Here is a 22124-nt window from a genome sequence, read left to right as displayed (position 1 = left end):
AAGAAGGCCTCATCTACTACTTCTTCCTGATCCAGATGGTCTGTAGCAGACACCCATCACCATTACCATTGCACATGCTGGTCTGCCTGCTAATCCTGACCCATAACTCTCAACTGGCTCATCACCTGTCCTTAGGCAGAGCTCCATGCATTCCTGTTGCTCTCACATAAAGGGGAATGCCTTCTCCTTGCCCTCCTGGTCTACCCACTGCTGCACTCAATTCATGTGACATATCCCAACACATACGTGATCCCAATGAGATCACAGCCCTGCAACCGCATGCAGACCTCTAATTCCTCCTGTTGGCTCCCCATGCTGCATGCGTTAGTTTATCAGAGAGGCACCTAGTTGTGCTGATTTCCCAGAAAAGGTATGAGAATTTTCCCCATAACGCTATCCTGTAGGTACTTCCTTATTTATCTGCATACACTTGGCATGAGCCTCTTTTACCCGTTTCGACTCATGAAACCAAAAAGGAGCAAGGCATGATGAAAGATCCATCAAAACTCCACCAATGCAAGACATGAGGCTAATTCACTTACAAATAAAACTGGATTACAGCACTCATGCATTCCCTTAACAAACACGTTAGACTGTGAGGCACAAGAAACAATATTTCAACACATATTCAAGTGTTGCAAAACAGATGCAAAAAGCTCAGCTGTATGAACAATAACACTGTTGTATGGTTATCTACCTCCACATAGGAGACCAAGATCTTCAGTTCCCTCTCTCACAGTACCAAGGCTCTACCTGCTAAGTCCTGTAGCCATGTTTTTGGTATGAAATATGGAGAAGACACAGCCCTAAGCTACATCAGGGAATGTACCTACAGTGAGTCTCCTCATACCATATCCAGCACAGCCTCTAATCGAGTACCACCAGAGTTTCTTGCCTACTCTGTTGAATAGAGGTGTTTGACAGGTCCACAGCCTGTCGCATCAATCCACAACATCCAGCAAACAGTGCTGCGGAGTAGGGAGAGGAAGAAAAAGAGAAGAAAGAAGTAGTAAACAGTCACAGCACTGTACTACAAATACAGGAAGCATAAAGATGGAAAAGCATAACCCAGGAGAAAGTCGCACAAGTCTTTTTATTCAGTATAACACTGATGTGGTCTCAGAAAGTGCTCTTGCAGCAGGCATGCTCACTCATGCTGTAAAGTCAAGTTCCATAGTGCTGATAGCACAATCACATTTGCAACATTCCAGCACGTTAAGCGACGGTGGCAGCATCAGCTTCGAATTATACAGGTGGAAACAAGAAAAAATGCCTAAGCGCACAGCATTCATACGTTCTGAGCAGTGAGCTAAGCCTGCACTAACTGTCTGGTCTCAAAATATTCAGTAATATTTACAACCCAGAGTAAATTAAGAACCTCAAGAAGCAAAACAAAAAGTTACAAAAACAGAGAAGGGTACAGCCCTTCCTCTCCTAAGGAAACTTGATTATCTGCTGCAGACAGTGGCAGGGTGGGTATATTTGGGGGTAGGGTGGTCAAGAGCAACTCTACCATTCTAGTGGATAAATGCAGAAAATAAGAAAAGCATGTGAGTAGCACTGTGATTAGCAGCACCTGTATGCTACCATGGCGCTGCCACTCTGCCAAGCAGTATTTACTTCGGGAAGCAGAGTACACATGGAAGAACATACAAACTCCATACAAACTACTGTTGCTTTTCTTCCTCTCAGAGTTCCCTCTTTCTTAGTTTCTTATACCACCTCTGCATTGCCGCTTTCATTTCATTTCACCCCTTCTGCTCAGGCTCCTCTCCCAGATATCACCCTTTTTACACTTAGCTCTCGGGGCAGGATGCGCTCTACCTAATCTTGGATATCTAACGTTCCCATTGTAGAAGGCTACTCTTCCCAGGCTCCTTATATGATCAGTGAGAAAGAGACTGGCAACTCCCCACAAGGTTCATACCACCTAAGTTCAGTTACTTCAGATGAGGAATCAGAGCAGAAGCTTCTCTTTCTTTGCTACCTATATAGGAAGCTTAGCCTCCCAAGTCAGATGCCCAGAATTACAGTGTAAATCCCCCCCACAGTGCACATAGCTGTGGATTCTCATTTCAAATTGACTCACATCCCTCCCAATTAACACATTACCAGACTTAGCAGGTTCATATGAACTATGGGCTGAGCTGCAAAAGCATAAAGGCAAGACAAAAAACAGAAAGGACTGAGCAAGAGCAGGCTTTAAAGCACTGATAGCACCATTTTGACTCTCCCATTGCACCTTTATTATGCAATATCTAAGAGACTTATTTGGACCAGCTCCCAGGTGTGAAGAGGCAGCTCCTTCCGTATGAAAGATACGCACAGTATTATCACAAGTTTATTGTAGAAGTTAAGCTGTTTTTGGAGCCTCTGCACAGGCCTTAAGAGTACCCTCATCATTGGAATCACATAGGGGATAGCATCTCACAACAGTTCTCTGCTAAAATGATTATGCTTTTTGTTTTGATTCAAGTCTGTTTATTCCCTCTTGCCTTCAGTCTCCAGTGCTTTGTATTTATTCTTAATGCCCCAGCTGAAGAATTCAAATAGAATCTGTTCACAGCTGGCAACACAGATACCTCTACACCCAGAAGGTACCTTTACTGCTGAACGGAAGGAACAAGCAAACAGAGGCATGGAGTAAGAAGGGTATTATAAGCAGACAGCCAGATTAATGCTTTTCCATTCCAGCCCACAAAGTATTCAGACACTTTCATCCTGCCTATGCTTTCTGTATGTGACAGCATACGTCAGGAGCAGATATCAAAAAGAGGATGAGTAACTGCACGGATTCTAACTGCGGAATTTGACGTTTTGGATGGGAGGGGAAGGGTAACAGCACAACCTTCTCTGTCACGTAAAGGCACATGTTAATGGATTCCTCTCAACATTACCTGCTATTCCCTTTCAGGAGATGTCCAACTGGACAGAACTAAGTCTTCTCTCAGCGTAGCATTCACCTTCACTAAGACCAATGCCACCAGCTCAGGAACATTTTGGGGTCTTTGCAGAAGACTAGTATTTTAAAAGAGATGGTCTGTGGCTCCTTCAAATGCTAACCACATTAGCTACCTTTCAGTCTTCACTGAGCCAAGCTACAATGCTACAGGATGGCACAGATTACAGTAAGAGAAAAGGGGCAGCTGGACTGCCAATTAAAGCACAGAGCCGGAAATAACACAAGTTCACTAGTATCTTGCAACACATGAGAAATGACTGATGTACCACAAAGATGGAACTGCTAGGGAAAATCTGTGGATCAGCTTTGTGACCCCTATATAGGCACAACAAGTTACATATTACCGGTTGTTTCCATTTTGTTAGCATGAACAAGCAAATTCCTACCTTCGGGGAAGGGATTTCACTTTAACAATGTTTGCTAAGAAGCTCACCTTCAGACCGCAGTCATAACATCATATAGTCTTGTAGCCTCTGCTACAGAATCTACAAAACAGAACTCAATAACCAATCTAATATTAAACACAGCTAACTCACAGTACATGATTTTGTTCTACCCTCATCCAATCCATCTACAATAACAGTCTATCAGGATATTTTATTTATGGGATACTCCACTATGATCAAGCAGCAATGTTAATATCTTTCGTAGCAAAAAGCTGCTTTAGGAGAGCCCCAGTAAAAGAAGGGTGAAGGCAGGTGAGAGCTGAGTTCTAACAGCTAAGTTTTATGAAAGCTCATTCGGTGCAATCGTATTATTAGAATAAATGAAGCCAATTTACAAACAAACACTTAAATAGAAGTATGTCACACATTTCAGTTTTCTACATACTTCCAAAATCCTGCTGACTTCAGAAGTTTCAATACTGTACTGGGGAAAGGGACATCCCTGCAAATACCTCTAAACAATTCCACAAAGGCACATTTTCCCCTCCCTACTGCAACGAGCTTGCATCTCATGCATTTTCAGAGCAGCACTGCATCCTCTTTCCTTCTTTACATTTCTACATGGGAGGTTGCACTTTCATATGCATTATAAACAGTTCCCAAGGGAACTGTCATGAAGCAGACAGGTGTCTGCAGCTTTCCAGTCACAAAAGAACCTGATACATATTTTAAGCCTTTTATGACATTTAGTGACCACTGACTTAGATCATGGAGACAGCACAGAGAGAATGAGGTTACTCAAAAGGTTACTGCTTAATGTGGAAAGATGTGAACAACAGACTTATAATAGAAACACACTGCATAAGAAGGTACACAGTCACGTTCATAAAGTGTCTTATGCTACAGATCTGTTCATTGTAAAAAGGAGGGTTAGATCAGGACACTACTCCAAATTCATGTAGTTGTCTTAGTTCAAAAGGCAGAAGCAAGCGAACAACAAGAAGTCAACGATAAACATCTGAAGGTATGGTCCCAAAGCAACAGTCAGTCTCAGGAAACTTTTGAGAAAGCCCCCCCAGAAAGAATTGAGTACACACTTGCTGACAGTGAGAAAAACAAGCATACATCAGAGACAAGAAAGAGGTATTTTCCCATCAACTCTTGCTGATCTTCTGGAGCTCTGAAGTCATCTGTCTCAGTCCCAGTTTGTACAGTTGTGTACCACTGCAAGCACATTTGAATGGTGAGCGCATCTCAGAACAGAATTCACAGCTCACCAAGAGATATTACAAGCAACAGAACAGGATTACAGAATCACAGAAAGGCCAAGGTTGGAAGGGACCTCTGGAGATCATCTAGTCCAACCTGCCTGCTCAAGCAGGGTCATCTAGAGCACACTGCCCAGGATTGGGTCCAGGTGGGTTTTAAATATCTCCAGGGAAGAGGACTAGTATTTTAGGTCAAGGAAGCTTGAGCAATGGGAATCAGTCACACCTCCAATGGTGAGGAACTGGAGCATCTGCCTGCAATACTGTATCCAAGGCAACCAAGCCAGCCTCTTATCATGATCACTTTCATCATTAGAGGAGAAGTGCAAGGTTATTGGGCTAATTCTAGTCGCAGCAGTAACTGACACTCTATCCATCGTCTGTGTATCAGGGGCTCATCAACATCCATTTGGGGCAACATCCTGGGATGGAGCCACTAGCATATATTTGAAAAGTAAGCTGTTAACATGGCTAGAGTGATCAAAGGGAACATGAATGAGGAGACACCTTAGCTGCTGGGTCTGGTTCATAAATCTGGACTCATGAGAGGTCACTGTGCTAATTCTTATTAGGAGAAATAGCATGCCCTACAATAAATCTTTCCCTTGCCGAGAAAGGAAAACATTTATCCATCCTTAATTCATTTTTATCACAGTGAAACTTTAGATGATGAAGAGCTGTGTTCTAATATTCCAGTAGTTTCTGGCAGAAGTACCAGAAACAAGAAGCTGAAGTTCTGACTCAAAGATTTATGATATGAAATTCTGCCAGGGATCCAAGCTTTCAAGAATGGAATAGCACACACGACTTTGGGGGGAAACAGAATCTGAACAGATACTGAACATTACACTTTGAAGTCATAGGTCCCAATCAAGGTCAGGCTGTCAACACTCCAACATCATTACCTTTAAGAGAGTTGAGCAAGGCCTCAGTCCTATTCCAGTGTAAAAAGGCCACAGATAGCCATCGCAATCTGTATAACACAGCTTTGTCAGCAATCTAAGCAGAGATATCCAAGGCTGTACCATTATCACTTTTGTAGCGGGTCACAGTCTGACTAGGGGCAGGCTACGGGAAAATCTGTAATAGGAAGCTCATTCTTTGAATAAGTGTAAGTGTTCAGCCTCTGGTCTGAATCTATTGCCCTGAAATAGGAATGGAATAACTCAGAAACTGTAAATGAAGAGTGTCATACCACTCAACCCTTCAGCCATGCTGAGTCTGGATCTCCCCATTAGGTGCAGGATTCAGAGCAACTAAGCTAGATTGCATTTAGACAGATAAGTCTTGTTGGCAAAGCCAGAACCAGACAAAGACTATCTGTGCTCACGCAAAGAAAAAAATATTTTATTTTATGAGCTGCACAAAACTGAATAAACTTCTATTAAAGCAGAGTGAAGTGAGACAGAAGCATTTCACAAAGCTAGGTAACTATACCTTAAACTGGTAGACTTCACATGCAGGTCTCCTGTTGAGTAACAGGAATGAAACAAATCGGCATCTGTGTTCAATTTTTAAAGCCTCCTGCAAGTTTCTTGTCAAAAACTGATTTTCTTCCTCTGAGTTTCCACTAAACTGAAAATGAAGCCTTTTCTATTCCACTATAGCATCAGCATGTCTCTGTTCACCACAAAGAAAATAGTCAGATAATTGCTATAAAGCCCAAAGGAAAAGCTCATACAGGCACACAAGAGGTCATAAGCACTCTGGCAACAGTGAAGTGGGTTTTCTATTTATTCACTGATTTTTAAATAGGCTTTAAGATCTACATTTGTCTACCACCAGATGCTCAAGAAAATTACCCAGTACTTCGCCCTCAAATTACTTAGCAGTGTCCTGTTCACAATGTGTCTTAGGACAAAGATAAATCTGCAAAAGAAAGCAGTGGGCAGAATTATTCAGCTCCAAGGAAAAAAAAAAAAAAAAAAGCAATAGGAGGTGGTACACATACAAAACTGAGCTGTATGTTCCTTGAGCCAAAGCCAGGCACATTACACTGCTGAGCTCTGCAGCAGTACTAGCGTCCATTAGGAAAGGTGTAACCTCATACCACAGAACAGCCCTTCAGCGTCCCCTGGGAAGCCCAAGTGCCTACCAGAAAAAAAAACAAAAACAAAAACCTCTGCTGGCTGGTAATGGGAAGAGAGCCCAAGAGACTAAAAGACAAACAGCCCTAAGACATTGTATTCCACTTGTAACATTGCACACAGTAGGCCATGTCCTAGGGAATTAAAAGCCAAAACGTCTTTATCCCTTTCACCATCAGTTTCAAAAAACACTTCAACTAGGTTTCACTTTATAGACTTCTCCTTGGAGACCATAACCTCACCATTTATGACAGTTCAATGAGGAGAAGAGAGTCCAGACTGTAGCTTACAACCTACACTACCAAAAGCTTTAGAAAAGCTGCCAAATGAACTCTGATTTTTTGATGAGTCTTCAAATAATAGAGTGTGGAAGACTGAAAAATATGCTAGTGTTATACCAGTATTTTAAAAGGTTGAAACAGGATGAGACATGTCAGTCTTGTCAGCCTGACTTTGATTCTAGACAAAATAATGAAAAAGCTGATATGAGACTCAGTTAATAAAGGATTAAAGGAGGACAGTGTAATTACTGCCAATCAACATATACTTTACAGGAAAATATAACTTGTCAAACTAACAACACTTTTTGATGAGATTACAAGTTTGAATGCTAAAGGTAACAACGTTGATGTAATAAATTTTGACATGGCGTTTTACTTGGTGCCACAAAACACAGGGATGCAGCAGATCATACCAGCTAATAGGCGTAAACTGTACCAGTAGATGAGGAGTCAGTCAGGAGGGTGCTACTGGGACTTGTTTTTGTTCCAAAACTACATGCAAATTAGGTTTATGGCATGCAGATATGTCTGTCATGTTGACTACTATTGCTTCATTCTCCCCCTAAACTCCCACCAGCTTTACCCATCTGTTGTCACCCTTCTTACACTTTGCCTGGAACTGCTCTGGAGCAGGGACTGCCACCTCTCCCTGATGAGTACAAAGCAATCTCTAACCTCAATTTAGGTCCCCATCTGGCATCCGAGAGCCCTAACATACTAACAGAGCTGTTACAGTGCAGATTTACAGTGGTGTTGTATTACCTTGTCTGCTTAGGTAACTTGTAATTTTTAGTGGTTCATTAAACCAGGCTGCTCTAAGAATTTATTCATAAGGCACTCTTACCTGGCATGGAACTATTGCCTACAACAGTTGCATGAGAACAATACTTAAACAATGAGAGGTTGTTTATATAAAGTAGTCAGCTGAAAGTAAATGCAGATAGAACTTGACAGCAAGAACTCTGACATTAAGAAATTTAGTCAGCACACTACAAAGTAATTCCCACACCCATAAGATCTCTCTGCTTCTCTTATTTCCTCTCCTCATATGTCAGTAACTGGGTAAGGGGACAGGAAAGAAAGTGTAATTGGGTATTTCCCCCAAAACAGTTCTCACTGATATTTGACCACAGTTATTGCACTACCGAAGCCTATTGCTAGTTTTCAGCAAGCTGTCAGATTAGAAGTACAGTTTCTTGGTATCTTTTCTCAAACGCTGGAGAGGTTGCGTAAGAAATATATTTGGCATTTATAAATTTAACATAATTCAGATATGACAGCCTGGATACAGAGCAGGATCAGGTATGTTAAGGCACTCAAGTTTAGATTAGCTTGTATTAACGGGAAGATGACTGATTTTCCTCTGCCAAGACTGGCAACCTCAGCCATAACTGGCAGGCCAAGGTTAATGTACTTGTCAGCTTGAGTGGAGGTTTTTCCACTATGGTAGCGGAGAGAGAACTACAATAACATCTTGCTTTGGCCCAGGCTAACTAAAAAGGAAAGCATACTATCAGCACTGCAACTTTCAATAGCTCTGACATACAATATTTAAAATGCCAATGCTGCTGACCAACTTAGCTAACACAAGCAACCCTCTAATTATTCCACAATTAGTTCTCATCTTCCACGCCTCCACCTAATATTTACGTCTTCAACTCTCCTAGTTTCTGTAACACGTTAATGTGTTTTTAAACACAAATGTACTACATTCTGAAAGCGTGGCTATAAAGTAAAAGAAATAGAATATCACAAGGAGCTGTTGCGCTAGTAGAATGAATCATTTTTGTATTTAAGTCAATAAAAGCCATTACTGTGGAGTCCCAGTCATTTCCAGTGTAAGGTACCATAGCGCTGGAAGAGCCAACAAACATTGCCTTGAGTAGGTCCAGCATAGTGCCATACAGAAAAGACTGGCCTTGTTTGTTAAGAGCCCTATTATTATTACAACTTCAGCCTTCTTTTGCTAATCTTAGCTTGCTTACATGCAGCAAACACTCATGTGCATTTTGGGGCTCATGTTCCCTAAAACATGCAAGGAGAAAAAGCCAGGCTGTTTCCCAGCCACAAAGGAACACGGCACACTGTGAAGAGGTGTGGAGGAGGGTTAAAGGCAGGTGTCTCCAACAAAGCTGGGCTGCAGAACAGTTCTGCAGTGTTGCTTGGCAGCAAGTAATTATCTGCCAGTGTGCTGTTTCCACGTGCCAACAGCTGAAGCCCACACAATCAGCAAGCATGGGAAAGAACATGCGTCAGCTAAAGCCACAGGCTAGCTCCACTGGTTCCCAAGAAAAGGGGTGGAGGTGTTTTGGAATTTAGTCTTTGGTTGCTCTCTTACTATTGCAACAGCAAGGACTATGAACCATACATGCACTCAAATGGGATGCCCAGGGAGACAAAAAAAAAAAAAAAAAAAAAAAAAAAAATCAGGAGATGCTTCTAGTTCTTAAGAGACAGAAATCAGTTATCGAAGACGATGAAAACCACTGTCATGCTAAACTAGCCATGCAAAAAATCACAACAATCCACACACTGAAACTGCTCGGAAACCTTCATCAACGGAACTCTTAAAACAGGTTAGACAAATCCTGTCAAAAGTGGTTTAGGTATAGCTGATCCTGCCTTAGGATAAGGGAATGGGCTGCACAACCTCTTCAGAGACCTTCCAGCACTCCTTCTAGTGATGATTCTGTGATTACCTACAGAAGGGAAAAGCAGCACATCCCAGCCTAACTGTCCACACATCTTCCCTTTCTCCCTTAAGCTCCAAGATGACTCCTCTGCACTGGGAGGTTAATTGCAGAGAAATTCAGATCCAGTCAAGAATTATGCCATCTGTAAGTTTCATTCACGATCTGCCAAAGTGTCATATTCCTCTTCTCCCATATTGCTCCTCCTGCCCCACCTCTGCCTGCCCTTTTAAGGCTCCCAAATGCCTGTGCGCTGTACGTGGTGGCAGCAGAGTTCTTAATACACACTTATTAAGATCCTAATTGAATCCTGCACTGCCTTGTCTGTATCTTGCCAGCCGGAACACGAACAAGGCACCCTATAATTCAATTAGAAGGACCTGCAGCAAGCTGATCATTAGCCTGTCAGGTTGTTAAAAAAAAAGATATCTAGGAACAGGGGAGGAGGTTAAGCAAAGGGAGAATTGTTAAAAGCAGCCCTCCCCAATTCATGTAGAGATGCACACACACTTGAAGTATGGAATCCGCAATGCCCAAACACTTGAATGAAAGCTCACCACTCCACTCTCCAGCAGTCCTTTCTCTTGCCTCAAGGGACTTGGCTAACACCTCAACAGTTGGAATTAAACGTTTGCTGATCAGTCCGTCTAGGCACAGATTCATGAAAAGAAACATCACTAATACATACCATTACTCCAAACAAGGAAGTCTCATTACCTGCCAAAACCCTGTTGACAGAGGAATGGGTAGCCAAGCCAGGCTGTCCACGTTCATGGAAAATCCCAGCATAAGGCAAGTACTCTGGCAGCAAGAAGCGCCTGCAAAAGAAAGAGAGAGTAACTAATAGGGAGGAAAAAGACATCCCAGAGTACTAGAGCCCTGAACAGCAAGTGCAATTTCTTTGAGGGAACAGGACTCAATTGCAACAGACCATAGCACAGGGAAGGTTGAACTCCTCTCCTGAGCCATCCACTTCTGTGCTTCAAACAAGCGGCAAATCACAGATCAGATCCTCCCCAATCGATGTGGCCATTCAGTCGCCACTAAGCAAATCCCTTACCTCCCACGATAGCTTTCTAATCTCAAAACAGCAGGTCTCGCTGAGAATCCCATGAGGTTTTCCTTTCCTTTCTATTCTGCCTTCACGCTGTAGCCCCAACTTGCAAATAAGAAGCACGAAAGACCAAGCTCTTCTTCAAATGCCACAGGACAAACCAATCACGCTAACCTGCCATCTCAGGGGTTCCAACAATTGCAAAGCAAGCAAACAGCTGCCCAGTACAAGAAAGAGAATTCATCTGAAAGTACCATAGAGCTGTAGTGCAACTGGTGTCTTCTGGATTTTCCTACCCTTTCAATGTTACACGTACAAGCCTTACCTGGGGACAAAGCGCCCCAGTGATGGTGCAGACATGCGGGCATTCCGGGGAGCTCGGTGCCTGGATCGGTCTCCATTGTCCCTTCAGCAAAAGAAAATAAAATTTTTTATATATATATATATATATATATATTATATATATATTATATATTATATATATATATTTAATATATATATATTTACACACACACATGTATATACACATATATATACACACACATACACATATATATAAAAAATAAAATAAATACACACACTACACATTAAAAAAAATCTATGATAAAGTAAACTTGAAGGAAAGAAAAATCCAACATTATCAAATACTCATCTTGAGAATACTAGTGAGTTTTTGTGGGTCTCTTGCATGAGTCATATGCTCCTAAAGTTCTGAATTCATGCAACTTCCTATACCCAAGAGTCCTGAAAGTTTTAAATATGGGTCACCTGGGAAATAAATGTGTCTTCCTCACATTTTGACAGTGTCTCAAAAGTATCGACCAGATTGCAGAGAGTCAACAAATCAACAACAGCGCTAGTGCAAAAGAAACGGAAACCTCTGAATTTGGACTTTGACAGCAAAACCAAGCACACTACAATCCTGAAGGGAACTTTCTCATGGACAGAGAGATCTGTTAAGTTTCACTTCTTCATTTCCAGAAGTGCTGACAACAGAGCATAACATGGAGACTATTCTTTTGAGCTCCCTCAAGATCAAGTTTAAGCGCCATCACAGCTTAAGATAATCTCATCCTTCATAAGCTTTTCCAGGGAAGTCAGAAATATTAGGTGACATCAGATAAACCTATACCTCCTCAAAACCTCTCATTCTGTTCCACAATAAATGGCTGTGCCTTGGGGGAATGAGGTGAAAGGCTCCAGGATTTATTGTCCCATAGTAGAGATAGGAAAACCTTCTTCCTCAGGAGGGCAATGCAGCACTGGAAGAGGTTACCCAGAAAGGCTGTGGAATCGTCATCCTTAGAGGTTTCAAGACTGAACAGAGGTTTCAAAGCTAAACAGCCATGGCTGACCTGACCTCATGTTGGCAATGGCCCCACATCAAGCAGGAGGCTAGACCAGGGAACCTCCAGAGGCCTCAACAAATACAATTTACTTAAAACTTCATCCATGGGTCACACAGAACCTATAAACATATAGGACTAAAATTGCAAGGAAAACAGCAAGACTCCATCACTGACTCCCGAGCTCTGAAACAGACTTCCACAATGCTTTATTCTCAGTTCAAAAATTTACTTTCTGTGTGACCTTGCACAAGTAGCAAGTCTGCTCTCCATGGATTCCAGATCCCCATCTATAACTGAAGTTGTACTTGTCTCCTTCTTAGGCAGTTGTGGGGAGAATGTTATTTGCAGAGCCTTAGAATCACTAGAAAACTAAGCATTCCTTCTGCAAGACACTAGCAGAACATTCCTAACCCACTCCAGCAAGCTGTGCATGCGGGGATTTTTTTGTTTTGTTTCTTAAAGTCAGTGAGCAAGAAACGTGGGCTGAGAAGAAAGTCCATTACGCTGTTTCCCACACATTTGAGGAACTAAGAACACAAGAGCAGAGGTTGTTCTGCAAAGCTCATTAGCACTTCAAACTATTTCACCAAAACCAAATCAAACTAAATCAAAGCTCAAAGCTTCCATTTCTCCTCCCATTTCACTGCAGACGCAGCATTTGCGGTTCACAACCAGGGACACAAAGCACATCATCTTGAGGTTTCTGTGAAACCAGCAGGGTTCCTGAAATCAGCAAAGCAAAAGCTGCTGCCATTCTTTTCTCAGAGGCCTCCAGCCTAGTAAGAAGCGAATCGATAACAGAGGGAATACTGAAGTTCAGTGCTGACATATCAACTTTTTCTGCCAAAGAGAAATAGCTAAAGGGGACAAGAAGTGTCATGTTCCAGATCTTGCCACACGCAGTAAAAGCTAGTAGAAGTAAGACAAGCAATACATTTCTTAAACGTCCTTGTTACTGTTTTTGAAACTCTGCTGATATGCAGCCCTGGGAGTAAAGAAGCAAAAGAGTCTTGAGGGTTTGCATTTACTTTGGACGTTTACTAGCATTAGAAGATGCTTCTGACAGAGGCAAATAGCAGCAAGAGGAACAAAAATAGGACTGCACACTGCAGAACTCTCTGGTTAGAGAGAACTTCTACAGTGGGTTTTAGAAGGAATGAGGAACTAGTTTTGGCACGCAGAAAAAAGAAAAAAGTACAAAGTCCCCCCACAGCAGGTGTCAAGAGACCTAGAGAAACTAATCATTCATTATAAATTTTTTTAATGCCACTAGCCAATGCACTTAGCACCTGTAAAATATTTTTAGACACATTTTCCAATCAGCTAGAGCTTCTGATTGGAGAACTCAGATCCGGTTCTGTCCCATTCACTGCACATACATCCTCCAACACAAAAAGCCTCTAAGACAAAAAATATAGACTAGATTTTTCTTCAGTTTTTACCACAACAGACACAGCAACCTATTTTCTCTGCCCTCCCCCCCCCCCCCAACAAAACAAAAAGAGCCAAACTATGACTGTCCTATACTCAAGTAACACAATTTGGAGTGAGAAGCAGTACATATCCTTTGAGAGTGCTAGAATTCCCATTTACTATAGTCCATAAGGGAAGCACAAGATACAATCCTGTAGCTGGCTGCATGAAAGAGGAATATTACCAAACAAGTACTCTGAATTACTAATTTACAGTGTCATTTACATCTAAACTCCCATGCTCAACTCTATGCAAGAGTGCTTTAGGCATCTACTACTGAAAAACCGGAGCAGCTGATATTGCCCTGGTGCCAGCTGAAGATTTTTTCCTGCACTTTCTAAAAAGGAAAATAAAAAACCCTATAGATCAGTGAAGACGGGTGGCACTTTGTGTTATTTCTGTATCACGCAGAGCCTGCTGACAGAGGGACGAGAGCAGATGTTAACATGACTGGAGTGCCAGCATGAAGCACTCCTGCAAGAAATGAAAAATTTTCCAAGTTCTCTAAAGTACTAGCGAAGATCTCACATTCTGCCTTTCTGTCTAGTGTTAGCTTCCTACAGACTCATCAGCTAATGATTTGCAACACAGAATCTATATAACATAATCTGAAAAGTGGATCCTTCAGAGTATGTATATACTAAAAGCCTCTTCTGAAACGCAACACAACAACCTCCTTGTAAAAAAAAATGAGACAAAGAGGTGCCACAGCAAGTGCTGTAGCAAAGCTAAAAAATCTCCCGGAATAGTCTTGGTCATATGTACGCCAGCCAACATGAATAGCACAGGGAAACTTCTGCAGTGAAATAAATGGAGAAAGTGAACAATCCATTGAGTAAGATATAGCAAAAGAATCAGAAGTAATCAGCAGGTAAAGTGACACAGGAGACTTAACACCATAATTATTTAACAGACTAATTTGTCTTAGGAGGAAAATGGCAGGAACCAAGAAACGGTCAAAATAACTTTCTAAGGGTTTGGCTCAAAACTCAGTTCATGAATAACCCATTTAGTTACCAGCGTGAGACAAATCAAAATGGCAATATGGAGAATAAAAGTTGTTGGGGGCGAGGGGGGAAGTTAACATTAACACAGAGTAGATTAAGAAAAGACATTCAAACATATTCAAAAAGGTTGATGGAGTTTTAAAAGAGCAGAAGGAGGATGAAGATTTATCCTAAATTGGATAAGACAGCCAAAACTTCTTGTTTTTTTTTTCCTGCTATTGTTTTGTTTCCTCGTTAATAGAAAAGATTGACCAATGTGGATAAAACGGAGTGGCAGTTATGGCTCTGAAAACAGAGACGGAGATGCAGAACTATGCATCCTAAAGTTAGGAGAAAAAGTATTCTTTTTGTCTGGTAAACTGGCTACCGCATTAATTAACTGAGTGGATACAAAAGATAGAAAAGCAGAACATAGTCAAGATTGTCAGAAAAGGAAAAAACATATCTTGGCAAGAATTATCCTTAATATTTAGAGACTGTTGTATTAGGAAGTGAAATTAAACACACAGCATGGGTTTTCTAATGCAATCTGTTGGCCTAACTGTTCTCAGTATAGTCAGTATTAAAACTCTCACTGACTACACTCGCAGTAGAATTAGGTCAACAATGACCTCTTTGAAAACTCATTCAATTATGAGAGCCAGCACCAGTAAGTCGTGCAAGTTCCTAAGAATCAAGTTATGTGAGACCAACCCAATTTCTGTTATTTTCAGCATTTTATAGTGTTTCCTGTGATCCGATTTAAAATGTTAAATCAATTTCTATTGCAGAGGTTAGACACTCGAGGACAATAGAAATAACAAATAATTGGTTAAGTGGCAAGTACTGATATCTTGCAGTATTTACATGAGATTCAGTTGCACCATCTTTACATGGTAACAGAAAGAACATAATATTTCCTCATAAAAATACCTGAAACACTTGAAACATAAAGCATTTCCACTTACTTACCTAAAATCGTCTATAATTGCAGCAGGTTATTTCAGAGGAGACAGCAGGGAGGGCAGGAGTAGCACACAGATCATATCAAGAGCTCAGTGGAAGTTCCCAGAAAACACCAACTCATTTGGCTTTTGATGTTGTCAAGTTTATTCTCTCAAGTCTGACCCTAGGTTCTTTAGTTAAGGTATGTGGAGGATGCCATACCAAACTGGCCATACTGAAGGAGTAGGAAAGATCCTGAAGCCATGCAGTTCACAGGGTTCTCTGCCGAGTCAGACGGAAACAGGTGACATTCTGTGAAGGGTACACTCACAGGACTACAAGGCAAAGCACATGCTTTACTCATGAAGGGTGTGGAAGTAGTAAGAAATAAACAAACAGAAAAGACACATGAAGTTTTCTGGTGAATCTACGAATGTCAATCACTTTCCAGCACCATACTGATAAGTAAGGGTCATACAGTGTTGGGACCACTACGATAGAAAACTAACTACTAGCTTTATCAACTGAGAGGAACAGCAAACATCAGGAGATGTTAGAGCTTTTATATTTCTTTGCCTGATCCTGCAAGATCCTGGTTGCCTCCTACAAAAGGAGTTATGGAAGACAAAGTATTTCCAGGAAATAAGCCTCTGAAAAGTAAATGTGAAATAAATAAAACCTTGACATTCTGAATATTCAGTTAGATGCAGGTATCCTAGAAGGAAAAAACAAAAGCAGGTAGAAAGCTGGTTATAACTCTGCAGTGAGACATGGTAGCCAGAGTAACACCTTTAGGATCAATGAGACTACTCTTGATCAAAACATGGAGTTTCTGTCCCATATTCTCTATATTGCTCACAAACTATGAACCTTGGAGAAGTCATACACTCACCCCAGGAAAAGGGAACCACTCTACGTATGGTTCTGATGACAAGGGTATCTGACCTAAAAAGAGCAAAATATTTAAAAGAAAAGATGCAAAAGAACTAACTTACCTCTTTGATCGGGGCCTCTCTTTCCACAAGTATGTACTAATAAGCAAGTCAGGAGCAGTAAGCACATTAAACAAGATAACAAGTATTGACATCCACAGACACTAGAAGGATGAAAACACTGATTTAAAAGAATACACATAATCTAGCAAAAATGAGAGGCATAAATCTACCTGCCTATGTTTAAAGGCATTACTGAAGGAGAGATATTTAAGGCAGAACACAAGGATGCAACAAGAAGGAACCAAAAAAATTAAGCAAAAAGAAGCATCTGCTACACAAAAAGCCTTTCCTGGCAAGGAAATGTATTAGGACTGCAGAACAATCCTGAGTGTAACAGTAGAAGCCAAAAAAATTGAAGAATAAAAATATCAGAGAAACTGTAAGGAAATTGTAAGGACAGGAACTAGCAAAATTATTCTTAATATAGCTGCTTAATACGACAATTGAAGAAGAAGTTAGATAAGTCAAGACATGATGCCTTTCCGTTTTCACATGTTCCTCTGAGGACCAGAAAGTCAGTCTTTTACTAGAACTTCAAGGGAACATCAAGAGGGAAAAAAAAGGGGGGGGGGGAGGGGGGATCTTTCAGCAATTTATCAGCTAAAACTTCCTATAAAAGAGCAGAAGTACTGTAGGTAGCTGGTCACTAATGGCTCTCCTGATCAGAAAAAAGATACCCCCTCCCAGCCTTCATTACCTCTTAGAGGGCCAATCAGGTGGAAATGAATTTGCAAGATTAATAATGGCACTTCAGAAGATCAAGTATTTCAGAGAAGCATCACATAAGCGAGGATTGATCATCTGGTCAAGAGAAACAGCAGCAGCACTTGCCTGTTAAATGCAAAGGATTAATTGCTTCCGAGAAAGACTAATTTGGAACCACAATGAAGCACTCGCACAGTGCTAAGCACAGAGAAGGTATCAAGTTGCCTCTAATTTGATCACCTCACTGTGTGGTGGGCTCATAAATTGATGATATCTTTCAGAATAAGGTAAATAGACCCCATAGCTACAGTGAATCACTAGAAGTCAAAAGCTTCAGAGGACAGAGGAAGGTAGAGAATCTCTACCCCCCCAGGCTAGAATTGGCATATGAGTATTAAGAAAAGCACCAGATTCAATATTTTATAAAAACTGAGCATCCAACATTACAACCACTCTTCCAATCCTTTAATTAGGCATTTTCCAATATTCATCCAAAGACGGGCATGACTAGGGAAAACTTCACCCATGGCTAATTCTAACCTCTAGGAAACTTCACAACTGGTGTTGATTGAACACAGTTTGTAAAGCAGCTGCCCCATCAGACTTCAACACTAGAATTGACAGTCAAAAGTAAACACCATTTTTTCTATGTACTCTACTATTACTCTGCTGCTCTTCCAAGGGAAATACAGTTAAAAACATAACTGCATGATCAACCCTAATCTGTGAGACCTACAAGTTTGCAGAATGTTAACCACTGCCAGCAATAAACTAGTAACAACCTGCTTCCTCCTAATCACTCTCGTTAATGCCAGAAGACACCTACAAGGTGACCTACATCAACTTAAGAATTTCATTTGTACGAAACAAAAACAAAAAGCAGCGAATGAGCAAAGCTCATAAGTAGATTCAATGGCAGAAATAAACTCTCGACATCAAAACTCTTTCTACAAGCCCAGGCCACCAATCACATGCAATACAATGTGAGATTGCCTAGCAACACTCAGCTTCCAGAAGGCACTCAATTCTTTCACCACCCTGCTAGAAAGACACTTACCCCTTTCTGCAGTTTGAGCAAATGGAATCAACATTATTCTGGAGAGATTAGAAACGTCCTCGAGTGCTGCTATAAGGAAACAGTCATTGCCTGTCACTACATCCAGACACTGGTATTAGACATTAAGATCAAGATAACTAGAATATAAGACCGTTACGAAAGCTGGAGATAAAAAGATCAGGGAAAATGAAGCTGCAGGCTACTCCAAGTAGATCAGAAACAAAATTAAGACTCTAATCCTTGAAAAGTGAAGTTCAAAGTGTAGATTCAGTATCACTCCCATTCATCCAGGACTTCGCATTCTTAGCTGGCAACTGTTGATGATGAATATAATTAACATAAATTGCTATGTATCTAGAAGTACCAACCCAATGCTAAGTGCTCAAAAGATCTTTAGCAAAAAGAACAAAACGTGACTGCCAAGTTCCACAAAATTCAGTCTGCCTTGAAAGTCCCTTTTGGGAAGGTCCACCTTCTTCAAAACCAATGAGGCAGAGCCATCTGAGCTCGGAAACAGTTGTGGTAGGGACGACGTTAAAAACAGAGCTGCACAGATAAAAGGGCTCTGGGAAGAAAACAACAACAAAGACAGGTACAGGCAACAAACAGCAATCCTGTTTTTAATATCTGAACTCAAATAACAAAATATTAACACAAATATTATTTGTAGCAGCTCAAGTGAGACAGAAAGACACGACAGACTGTAACACCTAGGAATTCCAGAAAGCAATTGTTGCCTTTTCTCCGGTATACTTGTGCACCAAGGATGCTAAAGATCTCTGACTATCAGCATTTCAGTGACGCGCAGAGCCCACATCTATTCTCATGTCTTTCCTATAACGTCTTTTGTTAGCCTCAAAAGATAAACACCAGGATGGAAACTGTAAGGGCGGGGGGAAGAGTCTAACTGCTTTTAAAACCCTTGTAAGATACCATCAATTGAGGAAGGTCGTCACTGTGGTTTGGATAAGCTACCTTACCATCACTAAACCAAAAGGCCATCATTGATCAAGTCAACTCCTATCCACCTTCATTATGCCATAAGCAAAACCGAGCATTTGGCATCCCCTCCATCTCAACAGGTCAATTGAGGCAACAAGAGTTACCTTACAGAGTAACCCTCTTCCCTTATCTCTGGGCTTCCTGGCACTTTCTCCTCCACAACGAGAGGACTGCTCTGAGTTGCTGTTCTAGAGCTGTAAATCAAAGCACCATATTTATTTCAAGTCTCACAAAACTTTAGCCGTTCTAACCTCTATTTTCTACTGTAAAGAAAAACTGGTTCCTACTTTTAAGGAATTTATTTTGGAGAGGCTGTGAAGGAGAACAGCGAAGGCAAAGATTAGCTGAACAAAAACACAAAAAGTCATCAGAGTTCTACTCCGTGAGCTCTTAGTAGCTGATGTGCTAAGATATAACGGCAGGTGCATTGTGTATTGACTGCATTTCTACAGATTAATGCTCCAGTTGTTCTGTGCCTCCAGCAAACAATGATATATGATAAGTCTTAAGAGGCAGAGATTGAGGATAAATACAACTATGGAATTCCTTCCCAAGGGTGGGGAAGAAATTGTTTCAACAAGTGGTAACCTCAAATCCCCTCTCCTCTCATTCACTCAAACTTTCCAATCTCTATCTTGGCCATTAAGCAAAACACATTCTTGCTATGACATACAAATCCCTCCCCATAAACCACTTATGTGATTCCACTCGTCAAGCCATAGAGAGAACAAACCTAAAAACCTGAAGTATCCAAATGCAGGCTTTGCTGAGTAAACACACTGCCATGGCCAATGCATTTCCCCTTCACTTTCTTATCACGTAGTGTTAATTCAGATGCAATCGCTTCCAAGAATTTACCAATTTTTTTTTTTGGTACCAATCCACACATCAAGCTTCTTACACAAAGAAGCTAACAAGAAAAGATGCTTTAACGGGAGACATTCCAGAGAAGGGTGATTGCCTGGATATCTCACATGAATGTCTGTTTAGCCATGCATCTTTCTCCTTAATGCATGAAAAAAGTTAAACCAAAATATCAACTTGAAACGGAGCATCGACTATGACACAAAACAAACTCCCAAACCAAACACCTTACCTATGGAAAAGAGGGTAAGAAGCCTACCAGGCTCCTCTCTGAAGTAAACTAAAATCATATTCAAGAAATGAATAGAGAGACTTATAGCTTTAACAAATCGACAGTCAGCTGGTGAGTTTAGATCTTAGAATCTTTTAAGGCAAGAGACTGTTGAAGTAATGCAGATTTGTCAGCTCCAGCTGTGAAAGTGTCAATAAGGCAACCAAGAATGGTAGAGGAAAGACACAGCGTGTAGTAGTATATCTTACATGCTTATGAAGAGACCCCTGCAAGATGACCATCTGAGGACCCAGCAAGTCTATGTCCAGAAGATGCTTTAACTGGAAGAGTTTAAGGTTAACAAAGAAAGCTAAAAACCATGACAATGAACCTAGTAAGCTTTCCACAGCCGATTCATCATCTCTGCAGAGCAACAGCCTGCTTCCACAAAAGCAGAATGCCTGTTATTGCTCACATTCTCAGGCTGGGGGTTCAGCAGTGTCACAAACGCAAATCAAAAGGTAAGGCACCAAAACAAGATCTCAGGACTGCAACCTAAAGCCCTTCTTGTTGTACAGAGACAACACAGCAAAGACTGTTCAATCGTGCGATAGTCACAGACTAGCAAGGATCTAACCCAGCACTGATCCTCCTGGGCAAAGCAAAAAGGAGAAGGCAGAAAGGGGAAAAGCTGCAGATGTTACAACAGTGTAATCTCTAAGCTCCTTCATATCTGTATTCTATCAGGCAGCCTGCTCTCAAAAAGCGGACAGAGGAGTCAGGTACAGTCACATCTTCAGCCTTAGCTTGAAAGCTTTATGGAACTGTAGTGAAGGATTTCAGCAAGGCTTTGAGACAGCAAGGTGGCGCGCTGCCCTACATATCTGCTTTTCAGTCTGACACACAAAAGAAACCTGTATTCTTTCCCATGCTTACTGCAGACAGAAAGGGAAATAGATAGCCTGAATTCATCTGCAGAAACATCTCTGCATTATGATTGCAGTGACTGATAAAAACTCACGTATGAATAAAATTAGCTTGCTGATGTCCAAGGAGTCACAGAAGCATCAATCACAATATGGATCACTCCAGCACCAGAGCTGTTTCAGATCAAAGGAAATCTCTGGAACAGACTTAGTCAAACTCCATCCAAGAGCTTAAGCTTGTAGAACACGCTGAAGCAAAGGCAGGTTGGCCCTACCATCTAAATTTACTGTGTGTTCCAAACATGATGGGACACTCAGAAATACCTGGAAATTAGAAAGTTCAACATCTATGACTTGTCTATGAAAAATCTGCTTTTACCTGTTATGCTGGAAGAATAAAGTGATGTCATTCTCCACTTAGAAACTCTTATCCCAGAATACAATAAGCCTTTTCGTTTTAGCTTAGGATTGATTCTGTTAGACCTAACCTAAAAACCCACTCATATCAATTTATCTGTTAATACCCTTCTATTACAATCTGTCTATATATTACAACCTGTATAAAATACTCTCATATAGACATGACTAAGTTTACAGTTGTCAGTTGTATTTAATAAGCAGTAAGATGACAACAGTGACAGGTTACACACAGGCATCACATGTAGAGAGATAACATATTATTAGATCAAATAATACAGGTAAAGCTTGTGTCGTCTTCTCCCCCATAACAGCTGGAACAACAAAAGGATATTACTAATCCCTGCTAAAAATAAAACAAAATCACCTCATGCTCTTAGACCAACACCACAGCTATCACTGTCACAAGCTAAATGTATTCATAGATGAATTCAAATAAGATTCTGTTCCTGGCATGCAGTACGGA

The 22124-nt window shown here is 41.0% G+C and overlaps 1 protein-coding gene across 9 annotated transcripts in view; it reads right to left on the bottom strand.

Annotated features, from left to right (window-relative positions):
- Positions 1 to 22124, bottom strand: part of AMBRA1 (autophagy and beclin 1 regulator 1) — a 138315-nt gene that overhangs the window by 71043 nt on the left and 45148 nt on the right. For 5 of the 9 annotated variants that reach the window (XR_011141457.1, XR_011141458.1, XM_068945798.1 and 2 more), the window contains 2 exons: positions 11054 to 11137; positions 10392 to 10492 (listed from right to left, as the gene is read on the bottom strand). Coding sequence is in view for 7 of the 9 variants with exons in the window: in XM_068945798.1 (XP_068801899.1) it covers positions 10392 to 10492; positions 11054 to 11137 (185 nt within the window). In the remaining 2 variants the exon portion in view is untranslated. The remainder of the gene's footprint in view (positions 1 to 10391; positions 10493 to 11053; positions 11138 to 22124) is intronic. The other 4 variants (XM_068945801.1, XM_068945803.1, XM_068945805.1 and 1 more) reach the window with 1 other exon arrangement.

Source organism: Struthio camelus, chromosome 5, assembly GCF_040807025.1.
Source record: "Struthio camelus isolate bStrCam1 chromosome 5, bStrCam1.hap1, whole genome shotgun sequence".
Classification (NCBI taxonomy): Eukaryota; Metazoa; Chordata; class Aves; order Struthioniformes; family Struthionidae; genus Struthio; species Struthio camelus.
This window is presented reverse-complemented; position numbering and strand designations above follow the sequence as displayed.